The following is a 14,860-nucleotide window of genomic DNA, read 5'->3' as shown; positions in this document are numbered from 1 at the left end:
TATGGCCGAACAAATTGAGGGTATTTTAGTCATTTAAGCAGCACATGGACGGTTTTGGGGAGGAGAAAGGAGAGGCGGGAAGTTTTCTATTGTGAGGGTTTGGAGAGCGATGGCGAAGGAAGGGAACGGAGCGGAGGGAGTTGCACCGGTGGCGGCGGCGCCGCAGAAGCCGGTGCCGGAGGTGGCGGTGGAGGAGCTTCCGAGGGCTATCGTGCGCCGGGTGGTGAAGGATAAGCTGTCGCGGTTGACTTCGAGCGGAGGGGGAGAGGAGGTCACCGTGCACAAAGATGCGCTGCTCGCCTTCGCCGAGAGCGCTCGTATCTTCATCCACTATATTTCCGCCACGTACTCTTCTATATTATCGCTGTCTCTGTCTTCCGTTAGGGTTTATAATTGAGGTTGCCTTTTGCTTTCTTAACTGCTGTCCATTGGTAACTTTTTATTGGAATAATCTGATCCAGTTCCCATTTGATCCTTGAATCAACCGTGCGTGTTTTCTGATTCTTTGTTATGTTAATTACTAGATGTTGTTGATGAATTAAAAAATGGTAATTTGGTATTCAGGGCAAATGACATCTGCAAGGAATCATCCAGGCAGACTATTAATGCGGAGGACGTCCTCAAAGCACTGGAGGAGATTGAGTTTCCTGAGTTCATCGAGCCTCTTAGGGCTTCGCTAGAAGGTCGGTTTTCATGGATATCTTGCTTGTCGATCCTCTTGTTATTGTGTTTGGAAGTAGTCTAATTTTGAAGTTCTCTTTCTAGACTTGATTTTGCTTCATTATCTATATAGTACATTAAATTACTGGACAGTTGTTGAGCACAATAGACCAATATTTTATATTTGTCCTGCCTGTCTTCTTGGTGTATCAGCTCGTTACACATCCATTTTGTGGGAGCAGAGTTTCCACTAATGCTAGCACAATTTTTGTTTTTATGGGCTGCATTTTGCCTATAAAATGTGCAGTTAGTTGCACTATACTTTTCAGAACTCACTAAACATGTCTGGCGACATCTTGTCAACAAAATTCTTGAGCTTGAAATGTAAGGATTATTCCTAGATGGGATTAACAGTGAAAATGAAAAGGATCGAGACAAGCTATTGCATGCAAATCTAGTGACCTATGGTTTTGTGTTGATTGAGTTCTGACGTATCTTAATTCCAACATAATTATACTCATTTGCTTGATTAAGATTGTTTCCAATTTCTTTAGTTTCTAGAACTTGGATTTGTAATGTGCTGTCTTTAGTTTACCTTCATGTGTTTCCCTTCAGTAACATGGTATCGTGTTCTATACAGTATCTTGCTTAAGCTTTACTTGATTAAAGTCTTAAAGATCTAACAGTAGTACAGGTGAAGTTGCTCTCCGGTTTTTTTAAGGTACTCAAGACTCAAGAGTGTGATATAGATGTCCTTTCACAATCTTGTGCACAATGACCACTTTTTCTTTCAATGAATCAAGGGTAGGATGTTGATTTAGGTTCACAATAATGGAGTTTAGACGGCACTTAAAAGGAAGCTAGTTTTGGTACTGAGATGAAATCAATTATTTGGATTTTGGAAGTCCGAATATCCATTAACGATGTTTTGCAGAATCTCTATTATAAAATGATGTGAATAAGGATATTACTTATCCAAGGACCTTCTTGCAGAAGGTTGTGACAAAACTAATTGACAATAAACTTTACTTCTATTTTATCAACTAATTTGTTGCAAGTATGCCTCAATTTGGTCTTGTCTTTCAGAATTTAGAAGGAAAAATGCCCTCAAGAGATCTGGGGCAAAAGCAAAAGGAGCAGACAAGAAAAGAAAGCTAGAGGAAGAGTTGCCTGAAAATAGATTGAAGGATGATACAAAAGATGCTGAAGACGCTGAAGAAGAAAATGAGGAAGAGAGTGAAGAGCCAAATGATGATTAATATGCTATGCTGTTGCACTGGTTTATCTTCAAATTTTTTGCGACTTTTGTCCTGGTATATTATAAGGCCGAACTACTATTTTCGGTTGTACGCCTTTTTCCTTTATTTTGAGATATTGAGCTTTATCTGGTACTCCTGCAGATTGAGAAGCTTGGGCATGTCGTTTGCACCAGAAGAGCCTCCAACTCAGGGTCTTTGTGCTACTCATAGTAGTTTTCTATTGGTCTTGCTTTGTTTATTGTTTCACCTTCTTATACTAGGAAGAGTAACTGATACCAGTTCACTGCAGTTGGGTAATTCAGCTTTTTAAGTTAAGTTTCAGGGGAGTGGATGCCACAACTTATCCTTGATGTACGGAAGCAAAGAGGTCCAGGAACTTCTCTCTATGGTTATGCGTGTTCTATCTACAGAAATGCTTGTAAGAATATAATGATTTTCTCCTTGGGTCAAATCCACATCTAAATGTACTGAGAGATAAATCCACCAAGTAACAAAGGTGTACATTTCCTCTTTTATTGATTTGATCATGCTCGCTGTGTTTAAGTGTTGAAGAAAGAGCAAGAATTGGAAGGCCTAGGAGATAAGAGGGTGTGATCTGGAGTCAATCGTTTCCCTTACATTGGTTTAAACTTTCATAGCATTGTTTGTTGCTTATCATACGTAGCACCTCTTGATTGCCACCCAATTCACCAGTCCGAGTTGCATGTGAAACAATGGATAGCTCATGTGTATGAGCAAAAGGAGAGCTGTTAGACATCTCCAGTCAATAAAGGATAGTAGTTAGTGGAATCTTTGATACGTATCTTGATAATACTAATGATGGACGATGGTTATGAGTAGAGATTAAAAAGAAAGTGTAAATTGATGAAAAAGTTTATGATATAATTAGATAATTCAGAGAGTCTATATATTTATTGGAAACGGTGAAAATAATATGGAGCAATAATTAACAGGGTAAAAATATAATTAACCAATAATATTAGATATTTAGATAAGGGGAAGCTAAAAAGGTATGGATTTGGTGAAAGTAAAGTACCTTTCACATGAAATGTATGTTGACATCACATGACTTCTGCAAACCATGGCAAAGTCTGCGCTGATTTCGCTCTTATCCATTCATGAGTCTGCGACGATACTACTTCAAGGATGGTGATCCACCGTCCATTCCCCAGCCCATTAAGTGGACGGTGGGGATTCAATGATCCGTAATCGAACGGTGAGTCACGCCACGATCCGCAACGTACCCACTGCCCACAGGGGTCCAAACCCAAACCATAGCTTTCTCCCTTCTCCCTACGAACTCACTCTAAGCCCCACAATTCCGATACCTCTCTCTCCTTGGATCGCCATTAATGGCGGTGAGATCGACCCTCTCCCGCTTCCCCATTGACGTAGACGCCCATGAGTCTAGCGGCCTACCATGGGGCATCACCCTAACACCCTTCTCCTCCTCCGACGAGACCGGCACTTCCCCCGCCTTCGGGTCCAACGGTCACCTCCTCCCTCGATGCGAGAACTGCTACGCCTACTTCAACGCCTACTGCGACCTCGAGCAGTGGTCGTGGACCTGCGCCTTATGTGGAAATCTCAACGGACTCACCTCTGACGCAATTCGTCGATTCTCCGACCCTGGCAGTTGCCCCGAGTTGTCTTCGCCCTTCGTCGATCTCGAGATCCCAGGTTGGTAGCCTATATTGTCGTCTCGTTTGTTTGTTTGTTTCTTTTTGTCTTTGAATTAGAATGTTAAGTGGTCTGATGGTGAGGTTTATCTAATTGAAGTGGATGGATCCGAAGGAGGGGATATGCAGTCTCGGCCAGTGTATGTTGCGGCAGTGGATCTGTCATGTAAGGAAAATTTCTTGGTTGTGATCAATGTATTAGATGTTTCGTATTTGTTGCAGTTGGAATGAATTAATTATACAGTTGCTGATATTATTTTCTTTATATAGATGCTTTTGATAAATGTGATCCACGAATTTTTAAATTTTTTTTGAGAATTTTGGTTGATCTATAGTTAGATAAATCCTTGCTTTATATTCGGTTCATATTGTCGATTCGGCTAAAACTGTATTTGTTGCCTATCCCTAAAACAGTTGTCTTTTCAGCTAAGCTCTTGCTGTGAGTTGATTTAGGTATCACTATATATTGTGCCTCTTAATTTGCTTTCATAATATGTGCTTAGCAAATATATATAGACATACTCAATTTCCTAATGTTTATTTTTGTCGCAGCTTCAGAGGAGTTCTTAGAACTTATCAAAAGTGCACTTCTAGCAGCTCTTGAAGGTGAGTTGTCGGATTGAATGTGAGAGTTTCTACAGTCAGTTTGGAAAGATCTTACCCCCTTTCTTCTCCATTTTGGGTTTCTCCTATTTTGCTTTATCTTGCAGCTCTAGTTCCAGGTTCATTGTTTGGGCTTGTTACATTCAGCCATAAGATTGGGCTATATGATGTTCAAGGGCCTATTCCTATTGTCAAGAATATTTTCATCCCTCCTGATTCAGAGGATGGATTACCGGTTGACCTTGAAGATGTCATGCCTCTGCTGTCATTTTTGGCTCCTGTATGTGAATAAACAAGATTGTATACAGAAATTTTTTGTCAAAATTTAGTTGCCAAAGATGTAATTTGGTCAGCAAATTGTTAACCATAATGTTGAGTATATCACAGGGCAGTGCCAATCAAGATGGGCTGATATAATGGTCCACTTATTGATAATCAGGTGGAGATTTGTAAGGATAGCATCGCTGCAGCACTTGACACACTAAAGCCAACAACTACATGGGAGAGAACCACAGCTGCAGGGCAAGGGCTTGATGGTGTACTGCTTGGTGGCAGGGGTTTTGGAGTAGCCATGTCAGCTCTTATTGATTACCTGAGTTCAGAGTATGGAAGTACATTTTCTCTGGGTAGGGTAACATCTAAATCATATCTGGCCAAATTTTGATCACTTGTAAAGCTAGTTAGATCATTCTTTACTTTTGTTTTGCATCTAATCGGGAACAATTGTTTTATTAAATCAAGAGCAGCTAGAATATTTGCCTTTCTGTCTGGTGCTCCTGATTATGGAGCTGGTCAGTTAGATACAAGAAGATATGGTGAACAATATGCTAGCAAAGGAGAAGATGCAGATCGCGCACTGCTTCCTGAGCAGACACCATTCTACAGAGATTTGGTAATGTAGTCCTAACAAGTAGTTGATAGCTCTTACATGGCATGTTTGAATATGCAAATGCTGATGACATCCGCAGGCTGCTGTTGCTGTCCAATCAGGTGTATGTGTGGACATATTTGCTGTTACAAATGAATATACAGACTTAGCTTCACTCAAGTTTTTGAGTATTGAGAGTGGTGGTTCTTTGTTTCTTTATGCAAATACAGATGATTCAACACTTCCACAGGACATGTATGTTTACATAGGGAAAGAAATATTTAGATGTTCAACTTGTTGCTCAATCTCTTATTTTCTTTCTAAGGAAGGATTTATTGATTAGCTTGGTGCTTGATACAGGTACCGCATGTTGAGTCGGCCTTATGCATTTGGTTGTATATTACGCTTAAGAACATCTTCAGATTTTAAACCTGCTCATTCTGTAAGAAATGAAACCTCTAGAGTTCATTTCAATTTCTCTTTGTTATTTTGCTTCATCTTTTTCATTGCTAATACTTTTTTCCCTTCTCACAGTATGGCCATTTCTTCCCTGATCCTCAATATGAAAATGTTCAGCATATCATTTGTTGTGATTCCTTTGCCACATATGCATATGACTTTGCCTTTGCAGACCCTAGTGGCTTTTCCAGGTACCATTACTTCCTTTTCAAGGTTTTGATAATTTTTTTTAATTAGTTGATTAATTTGTATGGTGAAACTTTATGCCTCTCTTTACTGCTAATCATCTATTCAACTCCCTTATATGTTACACCGGTACAAGAGCTTGTACTACTTTATATCATACATATTTCAGAGTTGAGGTCATCGGGAACCATAACTCATCAATGAAAATGGAGAGTATAGAATCATGAACTTTCTGTAAAAGAATCAAAGACTAATTCCTGCAAGTTTGACTCACTAAGATTAGTTTAACGAAGATTGTTAGTTTCTACTTCAATTTTCTTTATTCTACTTGATAATGTCAAGCATGAAATTTGCTTAGGTTTCTTCTTAATTTACTAATAATGACCTAGATAATCTGATGTTTAGACAATTTCCATGCAGGCATGCAGAACCTCCTATTATACAGATTGCTTTTCAATATAGTGTCGTTGAGCCTCTTGAGGAAACATCAGGCAATGGACTGCAATCTTCTTCAAGGTACGCAGTAACCAAAATTACAAGATTCCTTTGACCATTTACACAACTATCTATCATATTTCCTTCTTGCTATGGTACCATAGTTTGAACATCATTGACATTATTCTGCCCAAAGAATAGCTCTCTCAAATTATATTACTTCTATATGTTTTTTTCGCTAGTTTATATTCTGTCCACTTTGTTAAGCTTCAACAGCAATGGGACCTGTAACAGTTACTTTCATTTTTCTCTAGTATATAGAGGTCTGACAGATGATGTTATACATCTGATGTTGCCATATTCCTGATAGATTGCATGATGTACCAATTGAGACACATTTAAATAAGAAATGATATATTAGGTGGTCTTTCATTCTGGCTGATATCTATTTCAGTAGTTGTTCAGGGAATGATATATGAAGGCAATCATAAGCCATTTGATTGAGCTGAACTGGTGCTGCATTATTGAGGATTAGATGCAGACCTTATGAACACCATCTATTTCTCATGTCCTATTCTTCAAGATACTTGTTTAGCATAATATATTTGTTTATGGCTGAAAATGTTCTCCTTAATGAGTTGTCTAAGCCCAACCATTTTTTGTAACATAATGAAGTTGCTTTTTAAGTGTTAACTTCATCTTTTATTTAGTAGGAATCTGCTGAATCTCAATTTTGGATCATCAATTTCATGTTGTTTCTCTGCTTATTCTTTTCTTACGTAGTTGTATGAAATATTCTGTACAGCCAACGTATTCCTTGTAGAAGATGACATTCTATCAGCACTCTACTTGCTGACAATAGAAAATCGTAATTTGTGAGATAGCATGTTGATGCCATTCTGACCTCTATCTGTACCTATATGCATGCACAGGTTCTGAAATTAAATTAAAATTTTGAATGGTCTGGATAGCACAGAAGAAAGACATTTCTTCTTCTTGAGCTAATTATCTTTTACTTGTCATCTTTTACCTCTATGCAGCTTTAAGTTTTGCCTCAAGAGACGATTAAGAATACGTACATTGCAGTATGGAACAGCTGCAAATATTAATGAACTTTATGACAGTGTTGATTCAGAAGTTGTTTTGTCTATCCTTGTTCACAAGGTAAATAATGATGAACTCCATGTGCATCATACTTATTTTAGATGTATTTAGAAGTCTAATTGCTGATGTTCATAAAACTGGAGATAACAGAAAAGAACTTTTCCACCTTAGTATATGATTAAATATATCAAATTGGTGCAGAATTCATCAATCTTATATTAAGTTAGTTATCTAAGGAAACTCTCCTATTATTCTTCAGCTACCAATTCTCCTTCTGCAGATTAGTGCTGCTGTTTCTATATTTTGTGTTTTTATAATTAGTCTCCACTTACCAAGCATTTCACCAGATATTACATTGATAAAAGGGATTTCGTTGGTGTTGCTTCTTTTAGTTAGTGGTATCCCATCCATAGAGGTTGTACAAGTATAACCTGCATATTTCTTTCATACAAATAAATTGTATTGTCTCTCCATATATCTGACTTGTTCTGGCTGTGTATCAGGTTATTTTGGCTTCCTTGGATGAAGGAGTTAGGGAGGGCAGAAATTTGCTCCATGATTGGCTCGTAATTCTTACAGCTCAATATACTGATGCATATAAACCTGCTCATTATGATAATGAAAAATCAATTGCACATGTTGATGTTGCCTTCTCACAATGTCCACAATTGCAACCATTACCTCGTCTTGTATTTGCATTGCTAAGGAGCCCTCTTCTTCGCTTGCATGAAGAAGGTATCCACCCAGACTACAGGATATACTTGCAATGTCTCTTCAGGTACTTGACGCAACAACAAATGCAGTTTATATTTCCCACCTCAACCAAAGACATGTACTGATCTGTTTACTTATATAACTAAATTCATTTGACTTGTAATGCATATTTGCTAGAGAACTTATCTAGTGTCAATACTTCTGTCACATGGGAGAGTCAATAAATTTTTATGACCTTATGCTGATTAATCTTTCCCTTCATCTATTACTCAGATCCTCTGTTTATGGATTATCTCATTCTAACACAACTGTTTTCTGCAGTGCACTGAAGCCCAGTTCCCTTCAGAGAGCTATATATCCAGTATTGACTTCATATGCTTCACCAGATAAACAGGCTTATCCACGGCATTCATTAAGTCGTGCTGCTCTAAGCACTAGTGGAAGTCCAATCTTCCTCCTTGATGCATTTACCAATATCATTGTGTACTATTCTTCAGCAGCCGATCCTTCACTTCCTTTTCCTCCACCACAAGATTGTAAGCAGTCAATTGCTTTTTCTTTTACATCACAGTTTTATAGGAAATTCTATTTATATCTCCTATAAAGATGATTAATTCTTTCTTATTCTGAGCACACTATTTGCCAAGAGCATGTGATCTGATCAATCTTTGTATCTCTGCGTGATGTTATTAGGTCTTCTTCGGACAACCATCAATAAATTAAAGCAGGAGAGGAGTATCACACCGAAGCTTGCATTCATCCAAGGAGGGAAAGATGATACAGTAGCATTCGAAAGCTATCTTATTGAAGAGCAAGATGTTGATGGCACTGGTATTAATACCATTGCGGGTCTTGTTTCCTTTCTTGAGGATATAACCCGTGATGTAGTAGAATACCTTAAATGAGGTAATGTGAGATAAACCCTAATAAAAGTTCCCTTGTCGTTCGCAATCTTGTCCGTCAGTAGGAGGAACATAAATTTGTATCAGACATTAGAATTAGTAATAAAAGCAGAAAGAAGAGAAAGAAGCTTTTACCTACCAAATTACTCAGTTTCGCCATAAGCAGTACTAGAAGTACCTTTTACCTTAATCTTGTAGACGATAATTTTTTGCACTCTTCTTTCAAGTTCACCACTGTGCTGGCATTGATTCAACAAATTTGCAAGACATTTTTCACCCACAAGATAGATCGTTTTTCTTCTGTTACTAGATTCTGAAAGGTTTAACCAGATTTCTGTATTTTCCCGTAGCTGAAAATCCTATACTGGCAGCAATACTTATATCCCTTGATTGGATGTCTTTCTCCCGCGCAGTGGAGAAATATGGGACTCTCAACTAGGCAATTCGAAGTCAAATTTCCATTCTTTTTTTGGATGTCATACAGGTTACAGGATGTTTTATACTTTGCATGCATGCATCAGTCACTGATGAGAGCCCAAATTTCAAGTAGGCTGTCAGGTTGGGAAATTTTTTGTTTTTTTAATTTTTTTATTTGTTTGTGGAGAAATAAGATTGGTATACGGAGAATTGGGCTTTTTCAATTTAATTGTGTTTAAATTTTAATTTTTATATATAATTGTGTATATATATTTTTTTATAGTCGATACATATTTTGTTACAATAGAGTGCACATAATTTAAATACTTATTATTTTTTTAAAAAATAATTAAATTATAAAAGCTCTTGTTATCTGACATATCCACAAAGGTAAAAGTTAAATGTATCTGACCATGAATTTATAATTAAAAAAAATACATTGTTTGCTTTATCATAAGTAAAATCTAATTTATGTTTATTTCTCTCTCAAAAAAGTAAAATCTAATGCATGCCTTCGTAAACAAATTTTGGTACTGAGAATGATAAAAAGGGGCGAATGAATGGTTGATCATTTAGATATGAAGTTTAACTTCGTAAAACACGGGTAAAGAAACAACGTCTTCTTTTTGTTCCTGCTCGTCTGATCACAATCAAACGGATCTAACGATTTCAGAAGCTGCCACGCAAGATGGGCAAATCGAGATACGCCGATTAGCATACGAGTATTATAATAATCTCTCTCCAAGCATATATAGTGAAAGGTATCGCCATTCAGAGGAAGGCATTGGGAGGGGGAGAGTTCTCGCGTGTCGTTCTAATTAAAGTCAGGATGGGGGGTGAGGTACACTGAAGGAGATTTTCTCTTAGCGAGGAAGAGAAGGCGGCCGAGAATGAATCTTATTCTCGATCCAGAAATTTTTTAAATAATGCTCTATATTATTATTATTATTATTATTATTTTTACATTGTCTTTTGAGGATTTTGTAAATATATTACTCCATTTTTCTTATAATTTTTATGTAATATTTTGCTATTATTTTTTTACTAATTACTAATTTTCAATTATGCCTTGAAGCATCAACCTTGATTAGGGGGGTAAATTAGTCGAGCCTAAGCAGCTAGTTCTGACTCAGACTTGCCTCGAAATTAATTTCGAATCTATTTAGATAATCAGGCTCAACTCATTTCGAGTTAAATCTGAGTTAAGTCCAAGTTGAGCTCGAGCTTGAACTAAGCCGAGCAGAATTGAGTCGAACCAAGCTCGAGCAAAGACAAAAACTATTTAAGCTGATAAATAGTGCTAATCGCAACCACCTAAGAAGCGTTAAGAAATCAAGATTAATATAAACATTTCACTTATCCATACAACTCGAAAGCAATTGAAATACCAAAATAAATGTTGTACAATGAAATCACACTAAAAATGATAGCACCAACACAATCCACATGGAAACAATACACAATCCAGATAAATATAAACTCCTCGTGTGAGCATCCATAGCTTCTAGGTTAAGCAATTAAAAAGAATGAGAGTCTAAAACAACTCCCATGTCCAGATTGAGTAACCAAACATTCTAAGCTGGAGTCCTAGAAGAAAATTAGATAAGCACCGGCAGCAATCCATCTAAAGCCATAGATAGTGGTTGACTATCAGAAGCGACTAGAACCACATAGTACATTCTTCTAAAACCTTCTATCTTTCGGTAGCCCTCCTGAAATCTTGGTTAGACACTAGCATGGAATACATTATACTGCTTCTTGAACTCGGCAATTCGCTTCTCATATATTTTTTTTATAAAAACAAGGAAACTTTTTCATTGTAAAATAAGGTTAAGAAATTAGAGCAACTCTTAAGAATTAAAATAACCCACAACCCTGCAATCACTTGAGAAACCATAGAGGCCAACAAATTTATAGGATATAGGACCAACTACAACAATAATATTGAGAGATCGTGAAAAGAAAACATCAAAAGATATGTACCTAGAAACTTCTTTAGATTATGTCTGGTCGCAATTTCCCTTAGAATAGCAAAACCTTTGTTGATCTTATATCTCAACGAGAGTGCAATGTTCATAGTTAGATCTTCATATATGCTTACTTTAGGAATATGCGATGGACACCTAGCATCATTAAGGCTTAAGGACATGAACATTCAAATAGTAGAAACTGTGCACTTGTAAGAAAGGCTCGCTAATGGTGGGGGAGGAGGATGAGACAACGTTTGAGGACAAGGAAGCAACTTGGTGAAGGAGGAGGAGGAGGTGGTGGTGGTGGCATGTCGATGACTTAGAAGTAAGCGACAGAGTTTGTTGGGAGTTTAGGATTAGAGTTTGAGTTTGAGAATCATTGTTTATATATCAAGCTTGAGTAGCCCGTTTATTTTTGACACTCCTAGGTTTAATGATTCTATAAAATAATTTCGACTACTTAACTAGCGTAGTTTTGTTTTCTGGTACTAAGATGTGATAACAGAAAATATAAATAAAAATAATTTTGCTTAAAAATTTATGCAATATGTTCAACTCTTTTCAGTTTGATCCCATATGCTCTTACAAGCACTATAGGAGAATGTCAACAAAATTCAAATGGATGCTGTTACAAATAGAATCAAGAGCTCATTGTCACGAGTTTGACCGTCCAAAACCTAACGAGAAGATTTCGTAGCTACGAATAATATTGAGAAGGCAAGATTGAATAGTACCGTAAGCACCTTGAATCATCTCATTCCACCTGCTAAAGAATAATTGCCGAAATAATTACGCATCATTCGACGAAGATATCGTATACCAAAAACTCTATAGCAGTTAATAAGAGTCATGAAGATAGAATTTTATGTGTACACAAGAAGAAGAAATCAGAGTCAAACAGCGTAGAGCACCAAAAAGAACCAAAAGAAGTCTAAACATCCAAAGCAAAAATGACGAAAAAGAAACCCTTCGATCAATATGATTGTAATTTGTCAATGAATCAAGTAACATAAACCCATCCGATCCTATGTCCGTTAACCATTGGCTTCAAACCTTCATCTTCTCTTCTCCCTCTCCTATCTGCACCTCTTCCTTCTCCCCGTCATCGTCCGAAAGACTCAGATGCAGCAAAAGCCTCCCGTTCTCCCGCGTGGCATGCATGCATTCCTGGCATGGAGTCTTGATCTCCTTCATCACGAACCTCCCATCCTTCTTGATGGATTGGTAGAAGCTCCCGATCGACGACAACGGCGGCGGCAAGAACTCCCCCCTGCTCCACGTCCTCACGCGGGTAGAACACCTCAAGCACCCATCCCTCCCACAAGTCTCCTCGTTTCTCCTACCAAGAGGGCTCCTCCCATCACTCCCCGTCGAGTAACCGTCGTTCTCATCGTCGTCGTCGTCGTCATCGTCATCGTCATCGTCGCTGCAAGAAGGAGAAGAACCCAAATTGAGGAGCCCTAAGATGGCTTCCTCTGGGAATTCTTGATCCGGGGGCGGCTTCTCCTTGAACAGTATCTCGCCGAAGATCTCGAGGACGGGCTCCTCCGGCACGATGGTGTACGGCCACGCGAGGGAGCTCATGAGCGTGGCGCCGCTCGGGGTTTGGCTGTCGAAGAATTGGCCGAGGCTTCGGACTTGATCGGAGCGAAGAGAGAAAGAGGCCATGGATTTTTGCATTGAGGCGAAGGAAGTGGGATTGGACGGTAGGGACGACTAATTGGGCGTGGGGAAGGCCGTGTTATTTGCTATTTGTAACTGCCCCGCGAGATCTTGCTATGAATCAGAGGCGTAGAGAGAGAGAGGAGATTTATAGATGATTATGATGTCTTCTTACATGTAATATTTGGAAGGTGGTAGATTTTATTGACAAAATGTTCTATTTTTTTCGTTTCTATTTGCGGAGCCATTCCAACGCAATGGGAGCCAGCCCCCCCACCCCCCCAGGTAGGCAAATATCTTTGGAAGGAACTCTTCAAATTAGAAAGAAAGAGATCATAAGAAAATAATTAAAGATATATTTTAAGCATCCCTTTGTGATATTGCTCAAGATTAGAATGTTGTAAAAGGTGATAGAGTTAGGCCGTCAAGTAAAATAAAGTAGTAAGTAAAAACAATTAGACCATTGGATTTGGAAATTGGCTCTCTTTCTTTTTTCTTGGTTGTTTCTTTGCCGAATCCTACTTATTTTAATCTAGACTATCAATTTTTTGATCGACCGCTCAGATCCTAAGTGCAGCCCTCGAATCAAATAGACAGTGAGTAGACGAATGTGGGGAATATTATAAGAATAAGAGTATATTATATAGAAAAATAGTGGAAAGTTTTCTTTAATAGAAATAGTGGAAAATTGAATCTTGTCATATGACAACAAGCAATTTTCAAATGTTTCTTTTTTAGTGCCAACTATTAAAACTGTTTCCTACTTACTTATAACTAACGTGTGACTTATGGAAAGAAAATATCGTGTTTTATCATTGTCGAAGGCTGTGGTAGTAACTGCCATATGGATGATTCGGAAGGCTGAAACATACTGCATGTTAGCCTTTTGGATGGCAGGTTGAATATTATGAGAAGTATGAGGTCAAGAAGATAGGTATCACTCCGAGTGATTGGGTAAAGAGCTAGACTTCACCAACCTTAGATTCCATAGAAACTCAATTTTGATGGGTCTTGGGACCTTTGAATAAGACCGATGGAGTTGTTATTGTTGTTAGAGGGTCTCAAGCTAACTTACTCCACATCTTTGTTGGATCGATCAAGGTGGGCTCGACCCGTGAAGTTGAGGCCCATGCGCTGCTCAAAGCTATCACCTGTTAAGCGCACTTAAATAGGTAGTCTTTGAAGGTCACTCTTTAATTGTCACCGATGCTATAAAATGTTTTGAGGAAATTAGAGTGATCATCGGATGGATTGAGCCTAATTTAGGTTGAGCTTTTCGGGTTAACCGAGCTTAAATATTTGTTTATGATCTGACTCACTAATCACTTGGGTTAGGTTAAAATATTTTAGCCCGTTATTACCTACTATCCCATTAAATATTGGGCCTGGGTTATATATAATGGGTCTAACATAATGAGTTAAATATAAAAATATTATATCTTATTGGGTCAAATTTAATGGGCTTATAAGAAAACATTTTTAGTCATCTTTTACGAGAACATATTTATATATTGATATATAGTTTACTAAACATCCAATATGAGATTAAAAAAATTATAAGAATATGAATGCAATATGGGTCTAGCTATAGATGAAAGTAGTGGGCTGAGCTTTCGAGCCGGGCCAGGTAGACAAAGGTTTAGCCTGATTAAAACCGAGCAAGTTCGAGTCGAGTTTGAATGTATCGAACATAATAATCATCTCTAGAAGAAACTCTGTGGCCCATTCAAAATATTATGTGCCACTACAAGTTATTGTTGTGCTATTTTGATTCATTTTATTTTATACATGTCTACAAAACCACAGAGTCAATAATAAGGTAGTCAATTCGGCTGCCCGTTTAAGTAGATAAACTATTTTTGAGGCTTCCATCGGGAGTATAGCCCCTGGATGTCCTTTGTATCCTTTCTGCCGAATCTTATGAACAATCAAGCCCTAGGAT

At 37.9% G+C, this 14,860-nt stretch overlaps 2 protein-coding genes across 2 annotated transcripts; both read left to right on the top strand.

Annotated features, from left to right (window-relative positions):
• The first annotated feature begins 109 nt into the window (after positions 1-109).
• Positions 110-2,524, top strand: LOC140769336 (DNA polymerase II subunit B4-like). The gene is made up of 4 exons (XM_073110011.1): positions 110-345; positions 565-683; positions 1,747-1,973; positions 2,061-2,524. Exons 1-3 carry the CDS (start codon positions 110-112, stop codon positions 1,917-1,919), a joined length of 528 nt encoding a protein of 175 aa, XP_072966112.1. The 3' UTR covers positions 1,920-1,973; positions 2,061-2,524.
• Positions 2,525-3,114: 590 nt separating this feature from the next.
• On the top strand, positions 3,115-9,463 carry LOC140768956 (protein transport protein SEC23 D-like). The gene is made up of 14 exons (XM_073109445.1): positions 3,115-3,599; positions 3,699-3,764; positions 4,151-4,204; positions 4,309-4,481; positions 4,641-4,827; positions 4,948-5,093; positions 5,170-5,324; positions 5,430-5,511; positions 5,604-5,719; positions 6,135-6,230; positions 7,190-7,313; positions 7,757-8,031; positions 8,289-8,503; positions 8,661-9,463. The coding sequence occupies exons 1-14, from the start codon at positions 3,272-3,274 to the stop codon at positions 8,870-8,872; spliced, it is 2,229 nt and encodes a 742-aa protein (XP_072965546.1). The 5' UTR covers positions 3,115-3,271; the 3' UTR covers positions 8,873-9,463.
• Positions 9,464-14,860: the final 5,397 nt, after the last annotated feature.

This window comes from Typha angustifolia, chromosome 10 (assembly GCF_048772165.1).
Source record: "Typha angustifolia cultivar Huaian chromosome 10, ASM4877216v1, whole genome shotgun sequence".
Classification (NCBI taxonomy): Eukaryota; Viridiplantae; Streptophyta; class Magnoliopsida; order Poales; family Typhaceae; genus Typha; species Typha angustifolia.
The sequence above is the reverse complement of the archived record's forward strand: the minus strand, read 5'-3'. Positions and strand labels throughout refer to the sequence as shown.